Source organism: Podarcis pityusensis (assembly GCF_964106645.2).
Source record: "Podarcis pityusensis genome assembly, chromosome: 5".
NCBI lineage: Eukaryota > Metazoa > Chordata > Lepidosauria > Squamata > Lacertidae > Podarcis > Podarcis pityusensis.
This window is the reverse complement of record NC_138032.1, coordinates 77,701,104-77,718,625: the sequence shown is the minus strand read 5'-3', so window position 1 is coordinate 77,718,625 and position 17,522 is coordinate 77,701,104. Positions and strand designations below refer to the sequence as shown.

General features: G+C 42.4%; 2 protein-coding genes across 2 annotated transcripts in view; one reads left to right on the top strand and one right to left on the bottom strand.

The window, feature by feature from the left end:
* Positions 1-13,558, top strand: part of MMRN2 (multimerin 2) — a 26,640-nt gene extending 13,082 nt beyond the window's left edge. Inside the window, exons 2-7 of the mRNA XM_081004910.1 lie at positions 541-663; positions 1,812-1,918; positions 3,607-3,681; positions 4,460-4,612; positions 6,145-8,019; positions 10,242-13,558. Coding sequence (XP_080861036.1) covers positions 541-663; positions 1,812-1,918; positions 3,607-3,681; positions 4,460-4,612; positions 6,145-8,019; positions 10,242-10,621 — 2,713 coding nt within the window. The 3' untranslated portion in view covers positions 10,622-13,558. The remainder of the gene's footprint in view (positions 1-540; positions 664-1,811; positions 1,919-3,606; positions 3,682-4,459; positions 4,613-6,144; positions 8,020-10,241) is intronic.
* The window catches only part of BMPR1A (bone morphogenetic protein receptor type 1A), a 57,160-nt gene continuing 51,934 nt past the window's right edge, over positions 12,297-17,522 (bottom strand). The window contains exon 13 of the mRNA XM_081005010.1: positions 12,297-17,522. Within this exon, the coding sequence (XP_080861136.1) occupies positions 17,397-17,522 (126 nt within the window). The 3' untranslated portion in view covers positions 12,297-17,396.

The window sequence follows — 17,522 nt, the reverse complement described above, 5'->3', positions numbered from 1 at the left end:
CTAGCAAGGGGACAAGCAAAGGAGGATGCCTTCAGCCCCGTGTGGCTCGCCTTTATTACGAATACAGCACAACAACACAATAACCTACTCCCCCACCCCAGCATATGACTCAGTATGGTTAATCTGACTCAACAATCTCCCCCCTGCTCCACATTCAAGCAAACCAACCAAGCCGAATGGACCCTCCAATCTCTCGCAATTCCAACAAATATATATATATAATCTCCAACCCTGTGATGCTGTCACACAAAGCCTGGACAAGCACTGCGCAATAGAATGAAAGATCAATACCCCCATCACTCTCCCCCCTCCTCTTTCTCCCACCCCAATTATAATAATGCCTATGACAACAATGTCTCATACCAAATGTAAACAAATTGTGAACGAGAATCTATGAATTGAAAGTGAAGATGCTATATGTACTTTCTTTTGTTTGTTGCACAATACGATCTTTAATAAAAACTGTTATGTTTGCCTGATATAGAGACCAATGGTAGCTGTTCTCACAATTCCTGCCTGCATTTCCCTCTTCTCCCCTAGGAACTGGTGCTCGTTTCCGCAGTCCCGCCTGGTCACGTATATTGCTGTTTGCAAGACAGAGAAATACGTAATTAAGTCTCAGCAACCATGTCCAAATGGGACTCCAGATTGCCAGAAGATCATGTAAGGGTGACAGCCTCTTTAATGGGGTTTCATGATAACTTTAAGGCCTTGCCTGCACTATGCATATCCTGGAATTGGGAGACCCCTGTTCCCCTCACATTGCTATAGTGCCCAGGTTATTTGTTTCTAGAGATGACGAGAGGGCAGAGAAAGGGCAGGTTGCCAGCTGGATGTGATTCTTAGCCCAAGCCACTTGCAGTTCCCTTATATGTGCAGAGGCTGCCAGGATGCTCCTAGAAAAATATCCCAACAATCCTATGAGTCGTAAAGAGATCGTTCAAGTTATCTAGAAAGAAGGATGGAAAGAGATCAGAAGTGGGACCTCTCCTCTTGCGTGCATTCCTGAATGTTATGCTTTGCTGCATGCCAGCTCCCACAAGGATGAGGCATTTTCTACCAGGTTTCTCATGGAAGTCCCCTCCCCCCTATAGGCTAGGTTGGTGTCATGGACTGGTTGGATGCAGAGGAATGGCGGGAGGAACCAGCTGGGGAACTACCAAAGGAAGGATCAGAGCCTGAGGAGGAGTTGTGGGACAATGATGAGGGGTCAGAGGGAGAAGAGAAGACTGGGAAGAGGTGTCGGAAGCTGGAGGGGCAACAGGGCTTAGTGAGCTGGGAGAGACTGTGGCAGAGAGAAGTCGAGAATCGCAAGTAGAAGCTGACGCAGGTGAGGTGGAGGAGGGGAGGCTAAGAGGGGGTGATGAGTCACGGGTGTCTCCCCCTCCTGCTGTGACAAGCTCCCCTCCTCCCATCTCCCAGAACCAGAAGAGGGCTGAAATGATCAGAGCAGCAGCAGATTGCAGGCAGGCGCAGTCTCCAATTGCTTTGGGAAAGCCCTGGAGAAGAGGGGACTTAGATGGCTATGGGAAGGCAGGGCGTTTCAGTCTCAGCAACTGTTTACACAGAAGAAGACCAACAGGGACTGAATCGCAGTGCTCATTAGGCCTGACGCTCAGCTAAGTCAGTAGTGATTGTGTTTTTGCTAATAAAGCGTTAAATTCTGAATTGCGGGTGATTTACCAACTGGTATGCTCTGTGACAGTTGGCATATTTCTCTATTAAAAAGCCAGGGTATCAGTATACCCAATTTCATCATCTGAAATTTTGTTTGCCTGCTATCTCTCAAGTGTTTGCTTTCCTACCTCTAGGTACAGAGCAGCTTTGAAGCCCGTTTATCAGGTTAAACAAAAAGTCAAGAACATTTTGCATTGGAAGTGCTGCCCGGGCTACTTTGGCAGGAACTGTGAACATCACGGTAAGCAAAGCCCTAAGGTGAATAAATGTTAAGGCTGTACACAGCTGTAGGGATATCCCATAAAATATACCGGGGCACTTTACAGGATGCATCTAGTTTGTGCTGGGCATGCGCTAGGCTTGTTCAGTCGACCTGGGATGCGGGTGGCGCTGTGGTCTAAACCGCTGAGCCTCTTGGGCTTGCCGATCCGAAGGTTGGCGGTTCAAATCCCTGCAACAGGGTGAGCTCCTGTTGCTCTGCCCCAGCTCATGCCAACCTAGCAATTCAAAAGAACACTAGTCCATGTAGACAAATAGGTACCACTGTGGCGGGAAGGTAAATGGCGTTTCTGTGTGCTCTGGCTTCCATCACGGTGTCCCGTTGCGCCAGAAGCGGTTTAATCATGCTGGCCACATGACCCGGAAAAGCTGTCTGTGGACAAAAGCTGGCTCCCTCGGCCTGAAAGTGAGATGAGCGCCACAGCCCCATAGTCACCTTTGACTGGACTTAGGTAAAGGACCCCTGGACGGTTTTTACCTTTTTTATCCCAAGGCCCCTTGGGTCACCCCCCTTGCAATGTGGAAGTCACTGCAGTGCAGTCTGCTCCTTGCTACGCTGCAAAGGTAACAGCAGTGAGTCTTGTTCAGCTGGGAGAAGGAAAGGGATGGGCAGAGAATCATAAAATTGGAAGGGACCCCAAGGGTCATCTAGTCCAACCCCCTGCAATGCAGGAATCTCAACCAGATCATCCATGACCAGTGGCCATCCAGTCTCTGCTTAAAGACCTCCGGGGAAGGAGGTCTGTTCCACAGTCAAACTTCCCAAAGGAGTCTGTTCCACTGTCAAACAGCTCTTACCACCAAAAAGTTCTTCCTAACACTTAGTCACAATCTCCTTTCTTGTAACTCGATGCCATTGGTTCGAGTCCTACCATCCAGGGCAGGAGAAAGCAAGGTTGCTCCATGTTCCGTGTGGCAGCTCTTTAGATATTTGAAGATGGCTGTCATATCTCCTCTCAGTCTCCTCTTTACCAGGCTAGTATTACCCATTTTGGTTTTTCCCATTTCCCATTTCTCACATTCAGTTTTGTTGGTGGTGGTGTTGTTGAGAAAAATCATAAAAATTATCAGCATTTAGTGCAAATTTCTCCTAATAAACACATTTTATGCAGTGTTGACTAATATACATGTTTTCAAGCAGTTACTCCTGATAGAACGCGTATTTTTATGTGATTTTCCCACAAAATATGTGCATTTTCATAAACACTTTTCCTGGATACACATCTTTTTGCATTTTTGTCTTCTTCTGGTAGAGTAGGGGGATGAGATTGGCAGAGGTTGGAGAAGTTGGCAAAGTTCCTATTTTTATTTTATTTTTATTTTATTGCATTGACCTTAGCCTATGTACTTTGGTCTCATTCTGCCCCAACTGCTGCAATATGGGGATAATTGGCCTACCTTACATGGCTGTCATAAGGATTCTCAGAATGACTGTGAAGTGCTCTGAATACTCATACAGTACTATACCCATGGTAATTATGTTTATTTATATATTAGGTGCTATAATTCTAATTCACCAGCATGTCTGGAAGCAAGAGATTAATGTTAGGGATGCTTTATGAATCCAGACTCTACCTAAATGAAAATACCCTCCCCCACAGTGCTGAACTGCAAAAAGAGAATCACTGACTTGGCAAACTTAATTTGCAGATCCTAATTTTCTTCCGGTGTCCACCAATCAGCCGGAAAGCTGGGAGGAAGAACAAGAAGAGTTCTCCAGCCAGAGTATGTTTTAATTCAATATATTGTTTCACCATTAGAATAATGCATCCCTTAAACCATTTATCCATCTGCATGACATTTCTTCATAGGATAGAATATTTTTGCAATGTATGGTGTTGGTCTATTCAAGCAAAGCATAGCTACCTGAATATTATTATTATTATTATTATTATTATTATTATTAATACTTAGAAGTTAACTTCACTGAGTTCAGTGAGACTTACTCCCAGGTAAGTAAGCATAGGGTTGCAGCCTAACAGAGCTTTGCAAATGGATGAGAAACTAATGGCCCAAATCTTCCTTAAATTACAGTCTTACCTCTTGTTACGTTAGGTTCAGGTTACGTTCTTTCAGAATACGTACCGCGGCGACCCGGAAGTAACTGAACGGGTTACTTCTGGGTTTCACCACTTGCGCAAGCGCAGACGCTCAAAATGACATCACGTGCATGCGCAGAAGCGGCGAATCACATTCCACGCACACGCAGGCGCGGGTTGCATTCTGCTCAGGTTGCGAACGCAACTCCGGAACGGATCCCGTTTGCAACCAGAGGTACCACTGTACTTGAACAACGGGTGTTGTAATGGTTCTCCCTGACATTTCTCCTGGGTCTATAGGGCTGGGGGTGGAGTGGGGGGCAGAGTGGAGCAGGCAGCTGTTAGCTGTGTGCAGGGGTGCTCTGCAGTGTTTTCTAATGCTTTCCTCCAAGTAATGCTACCTTCCAGGCTGAGGTACATTGTAAATGGTTTCATTTGTTCCTGCCCTTTGTTGTTGGGATCAGGAGATATCGCAGAAGCCCAAGAAAGCCACGAAGCCCTGCTGGAAGATCTGCAGAACGATATTCACCAGGCCACGAGCAACTTGGGAGTCTTACAGAAGGTGCTTCATTATAACGGCAGCAGCACAAGGCGAGCAGCGAGCCACAACCAATCAGGTGAGAGCACAGCCACAAAAGGGTGGGCAGAGTTGGGTGCACAAGTCATTGACGGGCAGGACTCTTGACAAACTGGAGTGTGACTAAATGAGGGCACGTTGGGGATCTGGAAGCCCAGCCCTATTGCAGAATGGTTGGAAATGGTGTGCATTTAGCTTGGAGAAGTTTAAGAGGAGGCATTTGTATTTGCAAGTTTTGACACACCACTTGCGCTCATAGTCCTGGCTCCAGCCCAGAACCAGATAACGGGTGTGTTTACTTGTACGTAAAGAAGTATACTTTAAGCAGAGCAGCCTAAATGTACGAACTCAGCAGCTGGAAAAAGAGCAGGATATAGTCAAGATGTTATTGCAAGGCAAAGGAGCTGCAACAATAAATCCGGTCTGAGAGCAAGCGCCAAGGTTCCGGAGTCTGAGAATAGCAGCAAGGGTTCAAAGACTGCACGGGAGCTGTGAAGTCGTTCCAGCAAGTTTTGCACCTTGCAACTTGCCACATAGTCTCTTCCTCCCCTTCTGAATCCTTGTCCTTAAGTGCCTTCCACTCCTGGTCTGAATCGAGGGTGCTCAGAGGGAACCATGGCACAAAATTACTGGCCGTAAAAATCTGCTTCAAAATCTCCTTCCCCAGCTCAGTCATCAAGCTCACTGTCTGAGCTTGGCTCAGCCCATTTTTATGGGTTACTGTGATGATAAAATGGGTGTTTGGGTGTGTCGAGCACTCAAGTCACTCTGAGCTCACTGAAGGAAGGGTGGCAATTAATTGTATTACATAATAATTCATGTGCTGCTTGCCCTGCCCTAAGTATATTTGCTGGGGGAGTGCTTGAGCTGGCCTGAGCATTCAAGATTGGATGAGCTATGATTCCATCATCGGCATTTAATGATTATTATTAATTGTATTTATGAGTCACGTTTTTCACAAAAAAGTGGCCCAAAGTGATGTACAAAATAGTATAAGCGTTAAAACCAATTATAAGAAACCAGAACAGAATAAAAACCTAGAATCACATATGTCCCATCCAAGTAAGAGGCCACAGATATCTAAAACCCTCCAACTTAGGGGCTGAGGGCCTGGTTTAAAAGAAATGTTTTGCCTGGTGGCTGAAACTAAAGATGGCACCCTGTGTGCTTCCCTTGGGAGAGCATTCCACAAGCAAGGAGCCACCACTGAAAAGGCCTGTTCTTGTGCCTCCTCCCTCAGACGAGGCATGGGCAGAAGGGTCTCAGATAATGACCACAGAATCTGATATGGTTCATGTAGGGAGAGGTGGCCCTTGAGCTATTGGGGTTCCTGAGTGGCATATGGTTTTATAGGTCCAAACCAGCACTTTTGAGTTGCCTTGGGCTAATTGGTACCCAATGCAGTTGTGCCACAATAAAGTGTTATCTTCTTGCACTGTCTTGCTCCAGCCAGCAGTGTGGCCATTGAATTCTGCACCAGCTGCAGTTTCTGAATTGACGTCAAAGGCAGGCACACAATTCTAAAGGAATAACTGCCCACGTTACCTTATATTGTTTTTATTTGTATTTCAGAAGTACAGGAGCAATTCCTCCAGCAAACACTCTTTCCCCATGTGCAGAGTTTCTTGAAGGAGCATTTCGACCCAGCCTGGGCAAGCTTCAATAAAAGTCTACAGGATCTTTCTGCTGCCGTGAAAAATCTCTCAAAGAACGTCGAGGCCAATCGGAAAAGTATAGAGAGGTTCCAAGAAAGCACCGTGCCCAAGAAAGATTTTCAAGAGTTGGGAACGAAGTTTGAATCCAAGGTTCAAGCCAACATTTTGAGAGTGGACCATGTGAAGAGAGAAATAGAGAGTCATTTACACTCGCAGCAGGCAGCCTTACACTACAATCTCACCATGATCAAAGCAGACACTGATCTGAAGCTCAAGAGACACCAAAAGACACAACACTTCTATTTGTCAGCCTTAAACAGCAGCCTGACAGACATGAGACAGCAGCAAAACAAGCTTGAAGATGAGCTCAAGACTCTGAATAGAAATTTAGCAGTATACCCAATACAATTTGGCAGTCAAAACGAAGCATTTATTGAGAGGGACATTCAGATCCTCAATGAGACCCTGGCAGCGCATGCACAGCAGCTGACCAAAATTTTTGATGAGTCTGATGAGGACTACACAGAACTAACCGATTCCATTGCGAGCTTGAAAGCCACCTTGAAGCACGACCTGGAGGAGTTCAGAGTTGATTTAATAGAGAAGAGTCTTATAATAGAGGAATACAGGGATGATCTGGAAAGGAAGATTCTTGTTCTCAACAACACTCTGTCCAATATTGAAGACAGCCACTGGGATTTAGAGAGGTCTCTGAAAGAATGTCATTGCGAAACACCATCTTCACATGTTGTTACAGAGGATCTAGTGAACATCACTCAGGTCAACAGAGAAGAAATAAAGCAACTTGAGGCACGCTTAAAGGATCTTAATGCAGCTTTCCCTATTATACATCAGGTTCTAGAAAGCCAACAGAAGCAGAGTCAAAAGCTGGAAGGTGGCATGTCCCTCCTCAATTCTCATGCAGAAAAGCTGTCTGACAATATTGGCATCCTGGAAAAAAATGATGAGAAGATGCACGGGCATATCAAATATCTCAACAGCTCTTTTAACTCTTTGTTGTTTGATGCAATGAGACATGAGCTAGCACTAAAGGCCTTGATTGGAGAAGAAAACATGGAGATCTTGTTGGAAGAGGACTCAAGTCCTGTAGAATTATCCATAGAGCAGCTTCAAAAGACTATCAGGCTAATCTCTGACGAACTCAAGGAGCAAAATTATACACTGGAATATCTTATGAAGACAATTCACTCTTTGGAGATGATGGACCATGGAGACAACCCCAATGTCCATATATCTCTTAAGCATCCTATGTTGGAAAGGAAAACAGAGGACACAGCGCAGGAGGTTACCACCCAACGCAGTGGAGTGGAACACATGGAGCCAAACCATGAAGCTGCCATGGAGGATGCTCTGGATGACCCAGCATATCACGATATCATGACTCTGAAGAAAGAGATTGGGCACCTCAGCAGGGAGATGCATAAATATAAGTTGCAGAGGGATGGTGCTGATTTCTGCTGTAATTACACCATAGCCAGCCTAGTGGAACCACTCAGTGGCTCAGTGGAGAATTTGAGGGAAGACCTTGCGTCAGCCCAGCAAATCCTTGAAGAGCACCTGCAGATCTTTCAAAAGCTGTTTGGAAGCAACAAGGAATTAGCCGCTGCAAATGTAAGCTTGGATGTCACAAAGATTCAGTCGCTGGTGGGCAGGAGGATGAGGAAGCAGCTTCAAGAGGGGCAAAAAATGAGAGACAAGAAAGAAGCCAGCAGTCGTAGGGAAGGTACCTTAAACGGAAGAAACAAGATACATGCAGAGATCCTGGAGACAGGTACGTTTCTTCCATCAACCGCCTATAATAACCTCATCATGATCTACCCACTTGAGGCTCTCTAGATGTTTTGGACATCAGGCCCAACCAGCTTGGGGAAGTTTATTATATTTCAAATATTTCTTAACTACCCTCCATCAATATGTTCCAGGGTGATGCAAAATAAGTGTAAATATTTCATTGGCAGTGGTACCTAGGTTGCCGAACGGCTTGGCTCCCAAACAAATTGGCTCCCAAACGCCACAAACCTGGAAGGAAGTGTTCTGGTTTGCAAACATTTTTTGGAAGCCAAACTTCCAATTGAGTGCAGGAAGCTCCTGCAGCCAATCGGAAGCCGCGTCTTGGTTTTCGAATGGTTCTGGGAGTTGGACTCCTGGAATGGATTAAGTTCAACAACCAAGGTCCCACTGTACTTATAAAAGTATTTATATACTGCCCTCTCACAAAACATCAGGGTGGTGCAGAAAGGAAGTCTCCAAGAGATGCCTGCCGAATCTCTGCTGGGTGTTCTACAGCATGGGAAGCCCTGGTTAGAAAAGAACTAGTTCACACCCATGAACAGCTGCTGCCAGTCAAGAGTAGGCAGTTGTGGGCTTGGCCATGGGCAGGGAGCCCTGGGACCCTCCATATGCTGCTGAACTCCAGCTCCCATCAGCCCCAGCCAGCATGGCCAATGGTCAGGAATGATGAGAGTTGGAGTCTAGCAACATACTAGGCCAAAGATTCCCCCATCCCTGGCAGACAAATAACCTGACCTAGCATAAGGCAACTTCTTAAATTTCAATTGCATTAAAGCATATGATATTGTTGTTGATTATGATGATAATACCCCACCCATCTGGCTGAGTTGCCCCAGCCACTTTGGGCAGCTTCATGTCCACAGGAACTTCTAGATCTATTTCATATTTCCTCTCGGCAAACTCCACTCTTATTCTGAACTATTGATCAGGAAGCTTCTGGACTCCATCAAGCCAGTCCTGTCAATAAGTGCAGAAGAGAACATTTAGTCCGCTACACTCTGAATTTTGACGGAACACATCCTAACAAAGGTACAAGAGCCATTATGATGCCAGCACTTTCTGAAGCTTAGCATCAAATGAGCATTTTCAACTTAAACCAGAGTTTACTTGGAGTGTGGAAAGTAGGTAATCCATTGCACAGAAAGAAAATAAGTATTTAAAAGTTGTTGAAATTCCCTCTTCTATAGGAGTGCCACTTTTGCCATGCCATATGCTGGCAAAACTCTGTGATAAAATTCAGTGAGATTTATAAATGGCTTACAGGGGTGGGTTTGCATGGAACAAAAGGGCACATAAGATATTGTAAGTTTCACAGATGGGGGCAAGGATAATACTGAGTATTTTAAAGTCTTATCCTATGCAAACGAACCTTAGTTTCCACTTGAATTGTTTTTCCTGAAAGGGCGGCACGGGTGCCATGAGACGGCCAATTATGTAAAACAGTGAACAAAATAACTCGGGGAGTTTGTGCTAAAGAGGCACAGAACTCAACAGTGGTTTCTTGAATTAGTTTGCTCGTTGAATTACAGTGTAGCTCCATCTCCTGGCAGAACAGTGCTTTTGTTCCGTTTTCTCTGAGCTGTAGTCTAGAAAGGTGTGTTTCAACATTTTGACAACTGGGAAAACCCATGCAAATTTCCAGAGCCAACCTGCAGATTTGGTATGATGGTCTCGCCACCCCATTGCCCCCCCCAACATCCCCTCCCTTCTCTTTACCTAGTAGTAGGTATAACAAATGCACACTAAGAGCCCCCCCCTCCCCAAACCATTATCCTGTCATAGTTGCCAACAGTGTGCCTTGGAATATGTAGTTTTTCCCTTTACAGAAGCCCTTAGAGCAACTACCGCTCCCGTAAGCCCAAACACCTAGTCACGGAGGGAAAGAAAAATACCTCTTGCCACCCCAAACATTCCCCTCTTGCCTCATCCGAGTACCTGGCAAAGGGGGAATGTGGGGCAGGGGTGGCTTTGTAATGTGAGGCAGCGGCAGTGACAAATCCAGGAATTCTGCAGCTGTACTCAATATCCAAGCAGGGAAGAATTTGGGGAAATGGAAGACCTACCTCGTTTTTGAGATGGAAGCTCACCTCAGCGCCTGGCCTGGGAGACACTTGAAAGCATCTTGCACGGTAAACTGGAAATGTTCTGGGACTTTGGATAACTGTATGCACTGTATGTAAACTCTCCCTCTCCCCCATCTAGGTACATATGTGGCCTTTTATGTGAGGTATTCGGAAGCCAGAGGAGAGCTGAGCCTCAACGGAACGTATCTTAATTACGGAGGGGGTTATTTCCCTGAACACGGCTACTTCAAGTCTCCTCATACTGGGGTTTACCTTGTTGCCATCAGCGTGGAGCTTGCACCAGGACCTGCCTTGGGGCAACTGGTCTTCAGCAACCGGCAAAGAATGACGCTCATCGACACCAAAAAGAGAAAGGCAAGTGGAGGCTCTCTGGCTACTTTTGCACTTGTGGAGCTCAAGAAGGGTGAGCTCATGTGGTTTGAACTGGTGCAGGGCACTGGAGCGAAGCAGAACCCAGCTGGATTAAGCATGGCTGGATTTCTGATATTCAAAACTTGAAAAATAAAAGGTCCCAAAGTCATAAATGATACTTTGCTATACACACACGGCTAACCTGTACTAGCCCAAAGACGGCGAGTTTTGCTGTGTGCACTTTTAAATGTAGTCCCAGCCCTTGATTCGCCTCAGTGCTGCTTCCTAGAAATAGTTCAGTCGTTGCTTAGCGGTGTCACAAATGAGGAAGAAATGGAGTTTGTATGTTGCAAAGGCTTTGTGAAAGACATTAGAGCAAGGATGGGTCACTTGTGGCCTTCAGCTGCTGCTGGATTCCCAACACTTCTTGGCCCTAGCCATGATCAGTCAGGGATTATGGGAAATATCAGGAAGCCCCAGGTTTTCCCCGCTCCATCCCTTTGATACTTTATCATGCATTTGATTCTATTCTTCCTCAGACTAAAAATGCTCCCCTTGTCTTATTTATAAGAACATTGTTCATTCTTCACCGGATATAAGTTTCCAGTGGAAAATCATTCATTTCAAGATTTATTTTTTTATATAAAAAAAATCCAGGACAGGCACTCCTACATAAAAAAAAAACTGGCATGGTGCCATTCTCTGTCATGCTAGCGATATCAGAAAACACACAGGAGGGACTTTCAGATGAACAAAATGAGGCATTTCTATTCCTAAAGTGTTATGAAATTATGGTGTCTATACTTACGAGGACTGTATCACTTTGCGTACATTCTCAATAAATACTCTTTGTTTTGTACACCTGGCTGTAGTTTTGCTTTGCACATTTTAATAGTTCAAGTGCAGGAATCATAAAACTTCCACTGATAAGCATTTAACCCAGTTTCATGTAGATGTGCAAATACTGGACATCAAATGATTATTTCAAGGCCAAATTATTGTGAATAAAACTCCTCATATGCATGATTCCAGCTAAGTTCCAAAACTGCAGAAAGATAACTGTGAATATACATTATCTGTATGTACTTTGATAAAACTAAACTATGTGTGTGGTTTGTTTTATAAATGCTACAGAAAAAGGTTCAGCAGACAGGGGCAATCCTAAGGTTTATGCGCGTATGTTATGTACAACTTGAGGTAAGCGGTTTCACATGCTACAGGGGAGATGGAAGAACAAAACAGAAGGGGTAACATTTTTAACAGCAGCCTGATGCTGTGTATGAGGTATAATTCTGCACCCAGATTCAAGAGATTTTTCTTGCAGAATGGTGGAGGGAAACTTCTCACAAGGTATTTTGGACCTTGGTTTGAACACATGGGAGTGCACATTGTTGCAATTATGAATGGCCTGTTTTACTTTAAAAATACACAGAACCAGTGAATGATCAATGTCTGGGGCTCCACTTTTGGTGCATCTGAAAAGTTACCAGGAAAGACTGAAGTAAGGAAGCAATTCGTACCTTGGATTCCAAGTGCCGCAAACCCGGAAGTGAGTGTTCCGGTTTGCAAATGTTCTTTGGAGCCTGAACATCTGATGGAGCTTCCACAGCTTCCGATTGGCTGCAGGAGCTTCCTGCAGCCAATCAGAAGCCGTGCTTTGGTTTCAAACGTTTTGGAAGTCGAATGGACTCCGTTTGACTTCCAAGGTACGACTATACTGCAGTACAAATTACTTGTGAGACATGATCTTCAGCATACAACCATGTGTGTGGATGTTTGATCACCAATATGCAACGGTTAACAAACAAATATATTACTAATGTTTACTAAAATAAGGTTATTTACTTAAAAATGATACATTGACATAAATTTGTGTACAGAACAAAGCAATTCATGGTAAACTTAAGGCACCTTTTAAATCAGATGCTGTACAAAAAGACACTTAGCCTGTTACAATTAAAAAACATTCTAAACTTGTGGTATATATATATAACAAAATGAGTATAATCATACTGCTTCTTTCACCCTCTCCTTTTTATTTACATCTTCTATAGGTTAGCTACATTATTCTTTCTGTATACAATATTGTACATTTTTATATTGGGCATGGGTAAGTCAGAGCACAAAACATGAATACAGTATGTGGGCATCTATATTGCATTCAGGGGTACTATACAACAAGGCAATTGTTCAATGAGATGATCATTTGAAGTATTGTTAATTCCACATTTGATACAAGAAATAAGTCTTTCATTTTGGGCACAATCCACCAGAAACTTTAACACCAGTTTAGAATGAGTGGGAGTTGTGCAAGAACACTCCTGTTTACACAACAAATCTCCCTTGTAGTAAAGAAGTGTCTGGTGACCTGTCCCGTCTCTTTTTCTACAAACTTCTGCAATCCACCAAAATGGGTTTGGGAGACATGATATAAGTGATGAGGATTCAATATGAATGACTAGGCCAACAATAGCTACCATCACAAGATGAGGCAAAAGGTACATAATTACTTTTCTAAAAGACCAGCCAAATCTGAGTCCTCTCACATTGAAACTGGGCAGAAGACTCAGTATTTAAATTAGTATGCAGCGTGAAAATAATAAATTTTGTTCTAGTATTTCAGATCACACCTTGACGTCAGACAGCATTACTGAAGAAGGCAACCTACAAATTTGTAGTGTTGTCAGCTTACTCTATTTAAACAGAGAAGTTGTAGTGCTCACAAATGTATGGGGGAAATGGAAAAGTCTGTTTCCCTTGCACTGGAAAGGTACAGATGCAATGACAGTAGTGTCATGAGGCCAATGACAAATAATGTTTAGAGCTGAGAAGAGTATCAGGGGAAAGCATTTATCGAAATAGACATGGGAAACTGATGCTGTTAGCGACACAAACAGGCGTTATGGGTTCATAAAGAGGCTGATTCTGGGAATATGAAGGTGTTACATCAAGCAAAAGGTGACAGCGGCCACTCAAGAAATGTATTTATGGAGGTAGGCATTTTTATGGCATAAGAAGCAAATAGGTTTGGTTTTTTTATGGCACTAGTCAGAACTTAGTGAAATGATGGCTTTTTGCTTTTTTTTTTTTAAAAAAAGAAGTGTGATATTCAAAATATATACCAATAGTCTTGGCTGATTGTTATTAGATAATTAATAAGTTCTCTCAGATGACAATGGTTAATGGGAGAAAAATATTTTGCAGAGCAGAAAACACCACCCAATTTAATTACAATATTGGCTTTTAGGAATATTTTAGAAAACAAGCAAACAGAATTCCAAGGGGAGATTTCCATTCATTCTCGTTCCTCTAGTATTCCTTACTGCAAAATACATTCAGCATTTGGGTTAATTTCTTAACACTAACCAACCTTCCTTACAGGCTTAAATGGAGCTGCCCCTGCTGCTTTCAAATTCCCAAGGGTGGCACAGCTTTGCAAAATGCTGCAGCTTCCTTAAAAAAGAGGGAGAGTTGAAAAGTCCGCTTCATAAGGAACAAGGGAGCAATAAAACCATTATACTTTTCATTAATCTAACTATCATGATACTCTCAAAGCTTCAAGGTACACATTCGTTTGCAAGTGGGAAATTACTAGTGTGTATAGTACACAATGGAAGACATAAGCAAGCATGTGTTTTTAAAGAATTGACACACACACATACTAAACATAGTCTAATAAAAGATAACATTAGTATGAAATGAGTCTGTTGGCGTTATGATAAGGCAATAATGTTTAAAAAACATACCAATTCTCTTGAGAATGGTATAATTCAATTTTGCCACATTTAAGGTCACTTCTCACTCTTTGGCTGTGATGTCATGGCCACTTGAAAATGCCTCTGTGAGTGGCCACATCCTTCACATTGTATTGGCTCACCAGGTGAATCAGATATATGTCATTTGTCTGCAAGCTGCCACCAGGAATATTTGGTGGTAGCCTGGAGATAAAACCACACTGCAGAAGCTCATATGTGAGGCTGTTTGGCCACCAAATAGTAAGAAGGATTCTACCACACATCAAGTGCAACCATATAGCAGAATTGCTACTTGCATCTACTCCCAATTGAAAATTAATTTACAATCATGAATTAGTCAAACATTTTTACAACTGCTGAATTAGTATGAGTGCAACAAATGACTTCCAAGCACAGCTTTGGTCAGATCAATAAGGTGATCTACAGAGGTGTTAAAGATGTCATTAAAAAACAAACCCCAATATAGGTGGGACAGTCATACAACTGGTAGAAGGGATCCAAAGAAACATGGACACAGAATGATTAGTACCATGAAGAAGCCAGAGTACAATTTCTCCCCTTGCTCTTATGTAAAATTGCCAAGGGGTGGAGAGGGCAAGAGATCAAAAATAAAATTTACTTTAGTAAATGAGATTTTGAATCTTACTCCCATGTGATGAAATCAAGAAGAAAAAATTAGCAAAGGTCACAGTTGAGCTAGCTAAAAGAACAAAACTTTTCATAAACATTATGCTAATAGTACTAAATTTTGGAAGGAAATTATTTCAAAACTTGTTTAACAATCTCAAGTCCTTTTGAGGCAAATTTCATTTCTACTAATTGCATAGCTGGAAGGAATGTGGCGCTTCCAATTAGAAAGTGAAATGCCAGACATCTGTTGCTTCTACTACAAAATGCAGTGTGTTCAGAAATAATGGGCTATTCCCTCTGCTCTAGCTAAAATGTCTCCTAAGAGAGTATCAGGGACATGAAATAGCCCATAGATATGTCTGGACTCTAGGAACAATGGACTAAATCCAAACCATGTTAGTTAAACTTAGGTTCCACTGAATTCAATGTGAAAAGTTAGTCATTACTAAGTTAGTTCTCATTGGGAGAAAAAGTGGCTTAAGGGCAAATAACTTAATTTGGATGCAACCCAGTGGCTCTGAGATAGTATTGGCATTTGCTTTATTTTAGATTCTCGTCAATATTAAAATTAAATGTCAGCATATAATGCACCACTTAAAAAGCTACCCAACTTACATGGCACTTAAAACAAGAAAACAAATATTCCATTCTGGATGATGGAAAATATACACTTCACCAACTATTCTGACAAAACTCGTAAACATGTATTTGTTAACATTGTATTTTAATATAGCCTACATCAGTTTTCAATCTGCACTCCCAGGAATCCTGGGGTTCCTCAAGAGATTATGTCAGAGGTGCCTCAAGATGATCAGTAAAAGCAGACAGACTTCCCGAGACCACTTGTCTACCACTACTGATCTTCCTCTGCTATTCAGAGCCATAGTGGACAGCTGAAAGTGTCCTAGAGTATATACTCGGCTTACGAGAATGTAATATTGAGGCCAAACAGGCCCAGCAAGTGGACTGAGTGTACCTACAAACAATTCTTGAATCTTCAAAATACTCTCTGACAAACAGCAATCCATGCAGAAGTTCTTAAACACGTCAATTAACGGTGGAAAGCGTTCCCTGAAAGCAGTAGTCTAGTGTAATAATTTGATTTATGGCAAATATTTACCAGCTACCTGTGCAAAACAAAACAAAAAGACATTTTAGAACGTCAGCCCAATTGCTTTCTTGGTACTGGACGGAAAAGAAATGACACACCTTTGCTCAAGATCCGTGGCACAATATTGTCTGACTTGTTGCATTCAAAATAAATTAATTCATAGCTTATGTATCCCGTGAACTGTTCAGCTGATACTAATACTTTAAAGGCATCACTGAAAAAAGCAATGATTTAAGGAAATGTTAAATAAGATTTGTACATCTATAAATTAAAAAAAAATACTGCAATCTTTTGCCTGACCATTTACTGTTTGCAACCTATAGAACAAAATTTTAACACATCCTCACATTTATTTGAATTCACTCTAATATTGCATTAAGGGTCTTAATGAATGCCTCTAAAAGGGAAATTTTTATATCTTTGTAGTATCCATGCACATACTTTGACAGACTATCCAACATTTCTGCAAGTCACATTCACCTTGAATATGATTATTAAGTTTCATTATTTTCAGATGTGAGTATGTTATGTTTACACATATACAAAAGAGCAGGTATGTAGCTAATAAAAGTACACTGAACACTATATAAATAACTTCCCTTTTTTAAAGCTAGCTAAGATACAGTTTACAGTACAAGATTACAGGCACTTAAATTATCGGAGACGTTTAACTGTTCCATGTTGTGTGCTCAGTCTTTGGGGAATTCGTAGCACTGGGAGTATGAATTGTATTCTGGTCTGTTCTTCACATCACACTTGACGGTGACTTACTGCATAGGTTTATAGTAGCCGTTTTGGTTTTTGGTCATGAAACGTATATAATTTTTCCATGCAGCACAGAGGAAGGCAGAAACTGATTTTCTTTGAAATCCAAATAGGTTCCATATGCATTGCAAAAGAGAATAGTAGTTTTGCATGAAATTAAATGGCTTCTTAGGTACTCCAAATGGCACCAGAAAAATCCTGGCACGCCCACACAAAACCATAAAAGGCATAAGGAATTTGTAAATTATTTAGTGCCCCAGACTGCAGGCTAATCCACCAAGACTTGATAAGGTATCATCAGGTAGGCAAAAAGCTTATTCCCCCCACCTCCGCTGTTTAATTCATTTAACTTACGGCTTTCACAGAAAGCACTATCATCTGAATATGAAATTCAGAACTCAATGAGTTTTAGGGGAGTTTGAAAATGTGAAGAAAATCTCAACGCAGCTCAAAACAAAAACAAAAAAAAGTAAAATGAGGCTATCCACATGTATACCATATAGTGTACATGATACCATTTTCTACAAAGTACTGAAAAATTTAATATTAGCAGCCTGTAAAAGTGGTGAGGAAGGGGGCTGAAAATCAGACCCAGCCCCATCCCACCAGACCCTATACTTGCTTGAGTGAAGAGGCATAGCAGTCCAATGGCATTTCTTGGTCAAATCTTAACATCTTGAGATTCTACCATCTTGCCAAGTGTCTTCTTAATCCTCAAAGCTGTAAGTCTAGAGGCAGGATTGTGGGCCCAGCATTCACACATTAATTTCAATATTGCTCTTAAACA